The sequence below is a fragment of the Delphinus delphis genome, chromosome 3 (assembly GCF_949987515.2).
Source record: "Delphinus delphis chromosome 3, mDelDel1.2, whole genome shotgun sequence".
Classification (NCBI taxonomy): Eukaryota; Metazoa; Chordata; class Mammalia; order Artiodactyla; family Delphinidae; genus Delphinus; species Delphinus delphis.
The window spans coordinates 107,089,802-107,103,776 of NC_082685.1; the positions used below are offsets into that span (position 1 = coordinate 107,089,802).

Here is a 13,975-nt window from a genome sequence, read left to right on the forward strand (position 1 = left end):
CAAAAAGTAACAAACATTGTAAATCAACTATACTCCAATAAAAATTTTTTTTAAATTATGAAAGTTACTGATGTCATGTATGACAGGTTAGAGCTGTAATAGGAAAAACAAAGAAATGCCTTTCAGGGACTTCCCTGGTGGCACAGTGGTTAAGAATCCACCTGCCAATGCAGGGGACATGGGTTCGAGCCCTGGTCCAGGAGGATCCCACATGCCTCAGAGCAACTAAGCCCATGCGCCACAACTACTGAGCCTGCGCTCTAGAGCATGCGAGCCACAACTACTTAGTCCATGTGCCACAACTACTGAAGCCCGCGTGCCTAGAGCCTGTGCTCCACAACAAGAGAAGCCACCGCAATGAGAAACCCGTGCACCACAACAGAGTAGCCCCTGCTCGCCACAACTAGAGAAAGCCCGCGCACAGCAATGAAGACCCAATGCAGCCAAAAATAAATAAATTAAATAAATAAATTTTAAAAAAAGAAATGCCCTTCAGAAATGTCAATATTTTATATAAAATTTCTCAAGAAAATACTAGTATTTGTTTTATTATATACTTTTTTTTCTCTCTCACCTTCCTCAAATGCCATAATTCTTACAGAATATAAAATTCTTATTAAACAAACATGGCCTTCAGATGATATATTGTTAAGTATGAAAATCTGTCTCCAAGTCAGAATTTTGACATTCTAATCATAAGGAAAGATAACCAGTTATGGCCGATACAGAAGAACTGCAATTTTATCTTTTGAGGGAGAGTATGAATAAATGAATTAATGAGTGAATACATGAACATACTTAAAGCTCTGGGATAGATTTTCTCTTCCTTAGAAAGCACTTGTACAGACACCTAAAGTGTTTTCCTCTGGAGTTCTTCATTTTTTATATTTCAGTGGCCACTCCACCTCCCTTCTGACAGTTACATTATTTCTTTAGATAGGTCAATACCTTCAATCAGGTCTTGCTTTGCCTAGAAGTCATGCCATCTTTTAAAAATGACATTGCAGGTATGGTACACAGTATTATTTTAACATTTAACACTAGGGAAAATGTAATATGAAAACATGTTCCCCGACTGATAGAAACAAGGAACAATTAAAAAAAAGAGATAATAGCTGAGTGGTTCTGCATGAGAAAATAAGAGGAATTGGGGGAAAGCTGAGAGGAGAGGAGAGGAGGGAGGAGAGAGGGAAGGGATGGATGGACAACGTGGCAGGAGGCTGGATCCAATGGAGACAAGTTGCCAATGGGAGATTCATGAGTGGGAAAGCCAGAAGACTTTAAAGAATAGAGTTATGGTAAAATCAAATGTAAGTGCTCATTTTGAGGTAAACTGCCTCTCTCTGACCCACACCTTCAATAAATTCTGCTATACACAGAGATTTCTCAGTCCTTTTGTCATGTAAATCAAAGGAAATGAAGTGAGTTCCATGGCTGAGTTGGCATGGATGGGAGAAAAAAGAAAATTGGGGTTGATAAAACATGAGGCTCAGCCCCACAGAATTCAGAGCAGAGGTAGCCATGAAAATAAATCCCGCAGGAATTCACAAAATTCTTGGGAAGAGCATCAGACTTTAGAACGGATCAGGGACAAGGAGCTTGAGCTAATAAATTTCAAAGAGAGGGTCAGTGTAACTGATAATCTGGTGGTGCATAACTGTGCTGATTCATTATGTGCAACACAACCATCATAAGACAGAACAACAGTAACAATCATACGATCTTCCATATGTGCTTCACTTACTGTGAAGCAGGCACTGTGCTAAATGCTTTATCTGCATTATCTTACTTAATTCTCAATGTATGGATAAGAAAGCTCAAGTTCAGAGAATTTGCCCAAGGTTAGACAGTTAACAGCTGGCAGACACAGAGGAGAAACCTGGCTCGAGTCCCCAAATTCACATTACTAATTCCTATTTATTCTATTATCAGGTTCTAGCCAGAAGACACCAGATTTTTGTTCCATGTATATACTGAAAGCTATTACAAATGCAAAATTGTCTTTGTTATTCTATGTGATTAGCTGTTTTAGTCAGCGCTTATCAAAATACAGTTATATAACAAACTATCCCAAATCTCAGTGGCTTTGAGTAGAAAGCAATTATTCTCATGCTCACAATCAGCATGGTTGACTATAGTTCAGTTTATCTAGATTGGGCTCAGATGGAAGGCTCTTCTCTAGGTTTCAGGGTAGTGAGCTTGGCTCCAGCTTGGCAATGAGTTCAATTCCACTCTGTATCTCATGAGGGGCCCAGGCAGGAAGGGTGGCAGCTACCCGGGGCGTGTCTGTCTCATGGCGGAGATCAGCATCTCCCAAAGCGAAAAGCAGAAACAATGTAATGCCTCTTAACTCCCAGGCTCAAAAACGTGTATATTGTTATTTCATCCACATTTTATCAGCCAAAGCAAGTCAACTGAGTGGTGGTGGTGAAGAGCAAAAATTTATTGACAATATTTTAACCTTTCATAGTAATCTAACTACTCCTCTGTAAACTTAGTTCCTCAGACAGATACATTATATCTCTTAGGGGAGTGGAACAAGATTGTTTCCAATATTATTTAGTAGGGGCTCTGGAAATTTTCACATGCTTGAATTCCCTAAATGTTTGCAAAGCATAAGGACAAAACGATCTCTTTCAAGCCTACTTCTCTCATCATCTCTACCACCATTTTGTCCCAGTAGGGATTCTAGAAGTCTCATGAGGTTTTCAATCGGATCACTTAATTTAGGAGAGGCCGGGAGGGAGGGAGAGAGAGAGAGAAAGAGAGAAAGAGAAAGAGAAAGGGGGGGGGAGGGAGAGGGAGAGAGGGAGAGAGAGGGAGAAGCCACTTTGCTGTACACCAGAAACTAACACAACATTGTAAATCAACTATACTTCAATAAAAAATAAATTTTAAAAAAAGTGTTTCAGGACTAACCTACATTCTATTTACTGGAACAGTGGCCACCAAAATTGCTCCTGCCATTAACAGGAACATCTACTGTCAAGAAGGAAATCTCTCTCTTTTTTCTGTAGAACCAAGAGCCTTTAGGGACAAAGAGACCCTTACTCAGAAAGCATAGCTCTCAGTGAGATTGTGAGATGAGAGTTTAGGATGAAGGGCCTCCAAAAGGGAGAAGAAAAACCAACATATGAACAATAAAATTCATATTGAATTTTATTCAAATAGAGGAGAGGAAAATCAAAAAGTGAGGATCATAGCTGGTAAATGAGAGGGTATGTGTATATTTGAAAGGGAGAAAATGAGTAAAAGGGAGGCTGGAGAGTGTTTTAGGTTGAGTAGGTAGAAGAGAGCTGGGAGACAGGACAGGAGATGGTGCTTGCCTGTCATGTATTTTCCAAGGTATCCTTTTCCAGTTATTAAAATAGAGGAAATCATTTCAGGTTTGAGCACAGAACACTTGCAAATGAAATCTGCCCTCCTGAGAAGCATTTACTAGAAGCTGTCAGATCAGCAGTGAAAAGTTTTAATTCAGACAATAGCTACACATGGATGCATGAATAGTTCTTTTGTGACTATATCATTCTCCCTTACAAAATGTGTTAACTACATACTTTTTTAAATTTCCTGATTTAAAGGTAAGTTCATGAGGGCTTTCATGAATTTAGATGTCAGCTATTTAATTTCATTTTATTAAAAAAGGATTCTATACAAATATAACTGAGTAAAAGAATGAGAGAGACACAAAAGAATGAGGGTTGGCTGCACCTCTGGGAAATGTCTGCTAAGGGGCCTACTGACTGGCCTTCCTTTCCCATTCCCAGATGCCCAGGAAGGGTTCCATGACCTGAAGTTTTCTGGAAGCCCATACCTTCCCAAGGAGGTGCCAGTTAGAACTGTGGAGCTCAATTCTCTCCGTATCTCTATTATATAACTTAGTTTCACACTCCTAAATGCTCCGGGCCGACATTCCTCCTGGGATACCTTTTAACTTGTCTTCTTCATTCGGATGATTCACAATTACAGACTTGGAAATTAACCTCACACCTGATCCCCCAGGACCCTCTGTACTCTCCTCTGACCTGGAAGACAGCTTCACCCTCAGCTGACTTTCCCCCAACCCCTACCCATTTCTCTTAAGCCCCCAACTGGATCCTTTATCTTCTATGGATCCTCACCCACAACTTTAAATTTTTTATCCTTCTCTTTAAGCCACTTATCCTACTACTCCTTGATATTATAGTTCACCATACAGCGGTTTCGAGCCCCAATCTCAACCCCACTCTCATATACTCACTCATATACTCCACTCTTGGAGAGCAGACCCCAAATTTCATGTCACTATAAACTCCACAGTAACAGAGCAGTTGTACTATTCATTGCCTCATCTAGTGCCCAGAACAGAGATTGACGCAAGCGCTTAACAAATATCTGGTGAATGGATGGATTTATCCTTAAATTCTCCACGTGGCTCAGTTCTGTATTCTGTGCATAACTAATCCCTTAAAAACATTTGTTGAAACAAACTTACCCAAGAGCTGCTTGGCTCCAAAACATGGGATCTAGTATTTTATAAATTTGAGTTATGCACCACTAAGAAAAAAGTTTTAAATAGTTTCTTGACCTTTTTTAAAACTACATAATAAAGATGTCTCTTCCTGGGATGGGATTTTTTTCTTCCATGAACTTCCCTAATGAAGCCTGACGCATACCATCTGATGCCAGGGTCAATCATTATAAATCTTAAGCTGAAAAAACCTTCAGAAATGCAATCACCTTGTTTTAGAAGTGAGGGCACCAAGATCAAAAAAGCCATGCTGCTAGTGGGAAGCTGCTGCGTAGCACAGGGAGATCAGCTCGATGCTCTGTGATGACCTAGAGGAGTGGGATAGGGAGGGTGGGAGGGAGGCTCAAGAGGGAGGGGATATGGGGATATATGTGTACGTATGGCTGATTCACTTTGTTGTGCAGCGGAAACTAACAGAATATTGTGAAGCAATTATATTCCAATGAAGGTATTAAATAAATAAATGAGAATAAAATCATATTCATAATCATTATCATCATCAAGAAAATAATTTAGAAAACAAAAAATGAATTGGTAGACTGAAACAAAATCATAACCATCACATCAAACTAATTGCTAATGGCCTAAACACCATCTACGGATAGAGATTAACAGAATGTGTTTTAAAAAAAAACTTAACTTTATGCTTACCACAATAGAACATAAAATATAGGTTAAAACTAAATTGACAGAAAAAGATGTACAATTCAAATAGTAATAATAATAATAAGGCTAGAGTCTTTATATTAACATCAAATAAAATCAATTTCAAAACAAAATACATTTCCAGAAATAATAATGCTGAAGATGTCAAAGGTATCTTAACTGAACAAATGTTTGAAATACAAGAAGCACCTGTCTGGTGGCAAGCCAGCATGTGTGCAGTCCTTAATAAGGAGTCCAGGCTTCTCCAGCCTTTCTATCTGTTCCAGAGGTTCTTCAACCAGCCAAGGGTGCTGGTCTCCTACCTAGGACCCAGGAACTGACACACCGGGTCTGTGGCTCTCAACCCACCCACTACCCAGAGAGGGTGCCCACCCAAACAATCTCCCTTTTTCTCTGAATCCCCTCACAGGAGCACAAGTCCTGACCCAATTGCTTTTCTTTCCATTTTTCCCAATTATGTGCATATCCATCTTATAGCCTTGGTTGTACAGGAGTCCTTATGCCAGCATAAGGACAATATGGCATAGTCTTTATGCCATCCTAGTATGTGTGATCTGGTTTCAATATAGTTTTTTTTTAATTGGAGTATGGTTGATTTAAAATGTGTGTTGGTTTATGCTGTGCAACAAAATGAGTCAGTTATATGTATACGTATATCCACTCTTTTTTAGATTCTGTTCCCATGTAGGTCATTACAGAGTATTTAGTAGAGTTCCCTGTGCTATGGGTAGATCTTTATTAGTTATCTATTTTATGTATGCGGGTTTCAATATAGTTTTGATTTGCATTTCCCTAATGAGTGATGAAGTTGTGCTTCTTTTCATGTGTTTCTTACAATTTTTTTATCTTCTTTGTAAACAAAACTATTCAAATCCTTTGGTAATTTTCCCACTTTACCAAGGTATAACTGGCAAATAAAATTGTATATATGTTAAAAAAAAAAAAGCCATGCTGCATTATAACTCAATTCTTGTGCCTTCCATTTCAGTGTCTTCCACAACAATCTATTTTAGACTATAGACAATGGAAAAATGTGGGAAAAAAATCATGGCATGGAATGATAGAATCTGGACATCTTAACCAAATCTATAGATATCTGTCTATAGAGGACAAGAACTTTAAAACCACAAGAGATAGAAAAGAGGAAACTACGATTATGGGCTTATTCTGTTCTGTTCTAACCAGCTGAATTAATCTGACACATAGCAGTGGTTGAAAAGATCCACTGCCCTGAAAAAATACAACTGACCCCTGAACAACATGGGGGATAGGGGTGCTGACCCTTCAGATAGTCGAAAATCTGAGTGTAATTTATAGTCAGCTCTTCTTATCTGTGGCTCCTCCATATCTTCAGATCCTCCATATCTGTAATTCTGCATCTGAAGACTCAACCAACTGCAGATTGTGTAGTACAATATTATTTACTATTGAAAAAAATCCGCTTATAAGTGGACCTGCATAGTTCAAACCTATGCTGTTCAAGGATCAACTGTACCATGAACTTTATAGATTCTCTTGTTATGATTACTTAGGAAACACTTTCCATATATCCCTTTCTCACCACTAGTGAGTTAACAGCCAAAATTCTGTTTTCTTCTTCTTCTCTTTCACTTAAAAAAAAATATATATATATACATATATATAACATATACATATATACATACATATATACACTGATGTATGCTAATTTTGGTTAGTCATTTGTGGTCTATTCATATGTGGTAGCATTATCTTGAGATTCTGGTACTTTATGTACACAATCTCCTTGGAAAGATCCAAGGTAAATCTTGGATTATATTAATTCATTATTATAGTGCATTTCCTAGGTGACTGAGTAGAATTTTATAATTATATTTCACATATTTATATTTACATTTAATTAAAATTTTTCCTCTTAAATGGAAGCTAGTATAGAAATAAAAATGCAGTAAAATTTCTATTTAAAATATTTTGTTGTTCTATTGACTTAATAAAATCCTATTTCTGATATAAACAATAATGTATAATTTCCTCCTCATTCTCTCTCTGTAGTCAAGCCTATGTGTAAACATTATGTATATTTATTTATAATTAATCACAAAAGGTAGTTGAGCTTTCTGAACAACTATTTCTTTGTATCAAATCATCAAGCTAAATTTCAATCTTTTAATGAGTTTCTTTTCAAAGTGATCTAGTAACTTAAAGAAACTAGATGATTTGAGGGGCTACTACGTGATAGACATGCATTTATTCCTTCAACAAACACTTACTAAGTCTCTATGAATCCGGCCCTGTCCTAGGTACTGGAAGGTAGAGAGATAAACCAGAGGGCCATGCCTCTGCTATGATGGGGCTTACTTTCTATAGGGAGACAGAGAAACGGGGGTGGGGGGGAGGGGGGAGTTGGGGAGAGAGAGAGAAAGAAAGAGAGAGAGGGAGAGGAGGGAAGGGAAGAGAAGAAAGGGAAGTATTTAAAGTTTGGAGATATTAGCATATAGATGGTATTTAAAACCACAGATAATCTAGGGAGACAATGTAAGTAATGAAAAGAAAAGTCTAAAGATTAAGCCCAGGACACTGAAACTTTTAACTGTTGGACAAGGAGAAGGACTCAGCCAAGAAGTCTAAAAAATTAGTGGCCAGAATGGAAGAGAAATACAAACAGCATATGTTACTGCAAAAGCCAAGTGAAGAAAATGTTTCTTAAGGAGAAGTGATTGGCTGTCAAATGTTTCCCTGAGAGGCTTAGTAAAATGAGGACTGAGAAAGGACCAACTAGCAACATGGTGGTCACTGTTAACTTGAGTGGCATGGAGGGAATGGATGTTCAGCTGGATAGAAGTGAATGAGAGGTCAGGAAGTAGAAACGATGAATATTTAAAAAACAAATCTGTGCCAGATGTAAATGGGGATAGATAAGTGGATATGAAAAGGTCCTTATCTTCAAAGAGGGCCCTTGTACCTATAAGATAAACCTTTTATCAACAATCTCTGAAAAACACTCTTTGATACAAAACAGGGTTACATTTATATTAATATATACTCTATAAAGACCTGTTACTATATTGCAGGAAAAAGTTTAACTAAATAACATCTTTTATTAAGGACACAAAATCTTCAATCAAAAGTTTTATCATCAGATTTTCAGGTTGTTTGTGTACAAACTAAAAATAGATTTTACACATCATTCCACAAATTAAAATGCTCAAACATCAGTGTTCAGAATATGACTATTCAAAAAAGAATTTGTAGACATTTTCTTTGTCCTATTTTCAAAATCTTCTGAGACAGAATAGATAGCTACTACATATAATATGTGTGAACTGAATAAGGTAAATGTGACCTTTGCAACAAAAAGGTCTGAGATTTTATCTAATTCTAGGCATGCTGAATGAATAGTTTAGAATAATGCACTACTGTCATCAAATCATATCTTCATATACATGTGTAATCCATTTTGCATAATGGTTTCAGCTCAGTGTGTATGTAATTACATTGTAAAGCACACTAAGAGCTGCTGCTGAGTTGAAATTTTTCTTTTGTCATTTAAGGAAATGAATAGAAAACACAGTCTTGTGAACATCAAAGTACTTTTTGAGACAATTAAATCTCATCAAAGAGGTCTCCTGGACTACTGTTTCTTAGAGTTTCTAAAGACATGTTTTCAGCTGGGCTGTGATCCTTTTTCAGCATCTCAGGTAGTGGAGGATCAAGCCTGGAGTAAAAAGAAAAATCAAGACAATTTTATTTTGAAAAACTACATACAGAGTAAAAGAAAATTAAGAGATACATAAGTGAAATAAAAGTTAAACCCTGCTTCCAAACTGCTGCATTAACATAAAGAGAGATGAAAGGCATTTAATTTCTTTAACTGCTTTGGAATTAATCTGCCTCTATTCTGAGCTAACGAAAATTCAAGGGCCTACAACAATATTCATAATTAAGGTCAAGAAATAAAATATCCTCTGTGCTGTACTTTTATGCCAAGATACTGAAGATTTCTCAAGCCATTTCTTTAATAATTCTATCACAATTTACACTTTCCTTCGGCTCCCTTAAGTTCTAACTATTAACATTCATTTGAATCTCAACAGCGGGAAGTTCTATCACATAAATTACTTTTAGTGGTCATTTGATTGTAAGTGTGTATATAATGACTTCACGTTTTTAGCAGTTGCTGATGAAATGCTGTTGGTCCATTCTTTTACTGAATCTACATATCTTCATTTAGTAAGTAAATTTATTCAGTTTCAGTACTGTAGTTACTACATCAATGGACTGATCTCTATATTCATGTAAATGTTCTCTGAGTCCTAGGATAAAAGGCATGATCACTAACGGATAATTGGTGTTTCAAAACTGGTGAGCTGGAGGGTAACAGAGCTCAGTCAGAAGAAGACCCTAGGAATGTATATTTATACCCTTGTATAAACCTGGTCTGAATCAACCCAGTAATACTCAGTAAAATGCCCATATTTCCAACTACAAAGGCAGAAGCATCATAGCAGTTTGGTACAGCTAAAAAAGAATAGGACTTGAGGGACCTCCCTGGTGGGTCAGTGGTTAAGAAACCACCTGCCAATGCAGGGGACACGGGTTTGATCCCTGGTCTGGGAAGACCCCACATGCCGTGGAACGACTAAGCCCGTGTGCCACAACTACTGAGCCTGTGCTCTAGAGTCCGTGAGCCACAACTACTGAGCCCGCATGCCACAACTACTGAAGCCCATGCGCCTAGAGCCCATGCTCCGCAACAAGAGAAGCCACCACAATGCACCGCCTGTGCACCACAACGAAGAGTAGTCTCTGCTCGACGCAACTAGAGAAAGCCTGCGCGCAGGGATGAAGACCCAACACAGCCACACACACACACAAAAAGAATAGGACTTGAAGTCAGGACACATAGGGTTTAAATCTAGGTCTACTTCTTATTAGCCATGTGACTTTAGGCAAGTCATTTAACCTAACCGGACTTCTGTTCTCTCACCTCAGAGGTGGTCTAAAGATTAAATGAGATGTTATAAATGAAAGTGCTTGTAAATTCCCATAAAACATTTGGAAAATATTATTATTAGCTCCTAATATTGCATAAATTACAAAAGAGCTCCTGCTAATAGTTTCTTTAATTTAAAAGACTAATCAACTAAAGATCCCCAAATGTTATGTTCAGATTATGAGTACTTCCAAAAGCCTGCACCCATACTTAGTTGCACAGATTATTAAAAATGAATCCACCACAGGGTCCTCCTTGGCCTCATGACTGCATACAATTAACCATGGTTGGCTGCTACTAGGCCTGGGACATGTTCTGTCTTATCCTGAGCAGGCCAAGTTCAGATAACATAACCCTCACAGGAATGCGGAGGTGCTATGCATTAATGCATTGTCAAGATGACAAGTACTACCCTCTGGGAGTTTCAATGCTAAAATTAACAATAAATACTGACATAATTACTGTAACATGTAATTAAATATCTAAAAATATATTCCATAGAAGGAGAAAATGATACAGTACAGAAGTATAATTATTACATGTATAAGTTTTCAATGTCAACTCAAAACACATTATACATCTTAGAATTGCTTTTTCTCCTCCTAGCAAAAGACAGAATTGAATTATTTCAATTAAAAAGCCAGATATGGAAAAACCTCTGTAATTTCATTCGTCGTCTAGACACTGTACAACCAGAACACAAAGAGTAATCAATTTAGTTAAAAAAAAATCAGCATATGACAAAAGGACCACTCTGAAGTGACAAGTCTGAAGGGAATAGATCCCTGGTTCTCCATTTAAGATTCCCATCTTTTTCTAAAGTCATGGGGAGCCTAAGATATAGATTTTGACTCTTTTGTTCTTAGTGTCTAGTACATAATAGGTGTTCAATGAAAGCTGTTCCATGAATGGAGATCATTGTTCTACAGCTTTCATATCTGTGGTAAGTCAACAGAGTAAATTTAAAACTCTCCCCACAACCAAAAAAATAGTTTAATCATTTTTATAAGTAATAAATGTTTATTGTAAGACTTTATAAAACTCCTGAAAAACATGAAGAAAGTTAAAATGTCCATCATCCTACTTTATATCATCTGTATTTTCATGTCTTATTTTTTACAAATATGAGATTATATATATAATTTTGCAGCTTGATGTCTTTACTCTAAAATATATTAGAAATGTCTTTGCATGTTGAAAAATATATTTAGATCTATACTCATTAATTTTAATTTGTTTATACTAAGAATACACTGATGACTATTTGGGTTGGTTCCATTTCTTAATGCTCTTATAAACAGCACAATGATCAATAACCTTATACCTATATCTTAGTATATTTATCATATTATTTTTTCACGAGCATGCTTATTCCAAGCATTCACGCTTAGAGGTGAAATTTGAAAGCAAATAACTCAGAAACCTGTACCTGAAGTCTTAATAGAAAGTGAGCTAAAGAAGCAACTTGAAACTTGGGAGTTCCTCTCTTTCTAACTAAGTTACAACCACTAGTTATGGACCACTATAAATTCTAAATCTTCCATGAAGACTTTTTTTTTTCCATTTTTTTTAAACTTTCCACATTGAAGCTGATTTTCATTTTCTCTAATCATTTAAAGTACCGAATGTCTGCACCCAATATTTCAATACTAGTTTTGCCTTTAATCAATATTTAAGTATGTACTATGATCAGGTCATTGTGTTAGGGAAATATAACAAATGTGATAAAGGTAACACATAATTTCTGCCCTAAGGAATCTTTCAGCCAAGCTTTTTACTTTCTCTAATTTTTTTCAAATATGTTTTTTCACCCTAAACATTTTATAAGTAGCTTTAAGGCAATGACTGTGTAATATAATTTGTTCACAGTGATATATCCCTTTAGGAATTTCTATAAGTATTACATCAGTATATAGGATTCAAGTAGACTTTTAGATAGTTTTTATGGACAACATGGTTCAAAAGGAAGAATCCTGAATCCAAGGTTAGGCAATCTTTATTTATGCTTCACAACATTAAGATTTTGGTCAGGTGGCAGCACCTTTCTGGATCTCTGTCTTGATTTAAGCTGTAGAAAGTTAAGGTTACTATAAATGATCTTGGAAGTTCTTTCAGTCCCTAAATTCTGAGACAGTTATACTCAAATAGACTACTTTGCAAAATACAGGCTCTCAATAAATACCTGTGGAATAAATGAAAAAAGGTGAATTAAAAAGGAAAGGTTAATGAGAGAATAAGAAATTGTCTTTGTAGAGTTAAAGGCTAAAGTATAAGGATTTTTCAAATAAAGTGAATAAATGAAACTTCTCCAGATGACAGCCTTATTAAAAAATGGCTTATAGTCTCGATAATTTGCAGAGAGTTTTATGTTTTATTACTCGATTTCACACTGCATTAAAACACACACACACACACACACACACACACACACACACACACTCTATAACTTGAATCAAAATTGCATTACCACCATCTAATTAACAGTAAATAGTGTAGATCAGAAGTTAGATTTGTCAAAAGTAATATCTCACCCTGGGAAAGTTTCTCTAAAATGTTAGAATGAATGATTGACTTCTAACTTACTGAGAGTTAAATTATCAGCATCTTTTACAATGATTATTTCCAGTTATTGGCTCATTTTGTAAAGACATTTTCTCAGCCACGTTTAATATTGGTATTACCATGGCTGGAGTATCAACCTTTTCTTATTTAAATGAGAATCATTAGTATTGTTTGGAGTGAATTACTTGCATTTTATAACATATTCTGAAAATAATATTTCTGAAAAATGTCAAGGTGCCAGTCTGAGCAGACTGAGAGGTCCAGGAAAAGGTGTAATGATTGATGGCACTGTGACACTTGAAAAATCATTTTCCTTTGACTATGACACAAACAATGGTTCTAAAGTCAAAAACCAAAAGTCAATTTGTATGTGGCTTAACTATATCTCTACCTACACATACAATTCAATTCCAGGTGAATTAAACATTTAAATGAGAAAAGGCAAAATTTTAAAGCATTTAGAAGAAAATGGAGGAGAATTTCTTTAGGATCTTAGGATAGAAAGTTTTTTTAAGGCGGAAAGTGAAACCATAAAGGTAAAGATAGATAAATTCAATTACATTAGAAGGATTAGAAGTAAGTACTCCTATTCATCAATAGACATCTTAAAGACAGTGAAAAGACAAGTCCCAAACTGAGAGGAAATACTGCAACATATGCTACTAACAAAGGATTATCTAAAGAATTCCTACAAACGATTTTTAAAACCCCAACATTATTAAAAAATATATGCCAAAGACTTCAGGAACTTCCAAGAAGAGGGAACAGTGAGGGCAAATAAGCATATGATAATTAGCTCAACTTCATTAGAAACCAAGAAAGTGCAAATAAAAACCAGTATGAAGTATTTTATACCAGATTAGCAAAAATGAAAATGTCCAACAATAGCAAAGATCACAGAGAACATGAAATGACAAGATGAATTACTACTGGCTGGAGTATAAACATTTGAAACTACTTTAGATAACAATTTGGCAATAACTGTCCATGTACATGAAGATTTATGTACTTATAACTAGGAATTCCACTTCTAGTTACATACTCCAGGAAATATTTGCATATGTGTGTCAGGAGATATGTGCACAAATGTTCACAGGTGCATTATTTATAATAGTGAAAAACTGAAAACTACCCAAATGTCTCTCCACAGGATGGGCAAGTAAATTATGGAATTTTCACACCATGGACTATGATGCAGCTACACACATGCACGAATCTCAAACATGATGGTGAGCAAAAAAGCAAGGCACAGGGCTTCCCTGGTG

The 13,975-nt window shown here is 36.2% G+C and overlaps 1 protein-coding gene across 1 annotated transcript in view; it reads right to left on the reverse strand.

Moving 5' to 3' along the window:
- Window positions 1-7,863: 7,863 nt before the first annotated feature.
- Window positions 7,864-13,975, reverse strand: part of XRCC4 (X-ray repair cross complementing 4) — a 261,129-nt gene continuing 255,017 nt past the window's right edge. The window contains exon 8 of the mRNA XM_060009195.1: window positions 7,864-8,870. Coding sequence (XP_059865178.1) covers window positions 8,759-8,870 — 112 coding nt within the window. The 3' untranslated portion in view covers window positions 7,864-8,758. The remainder of the gene's footprint in view (window positions 8,871-13,975) is intronic.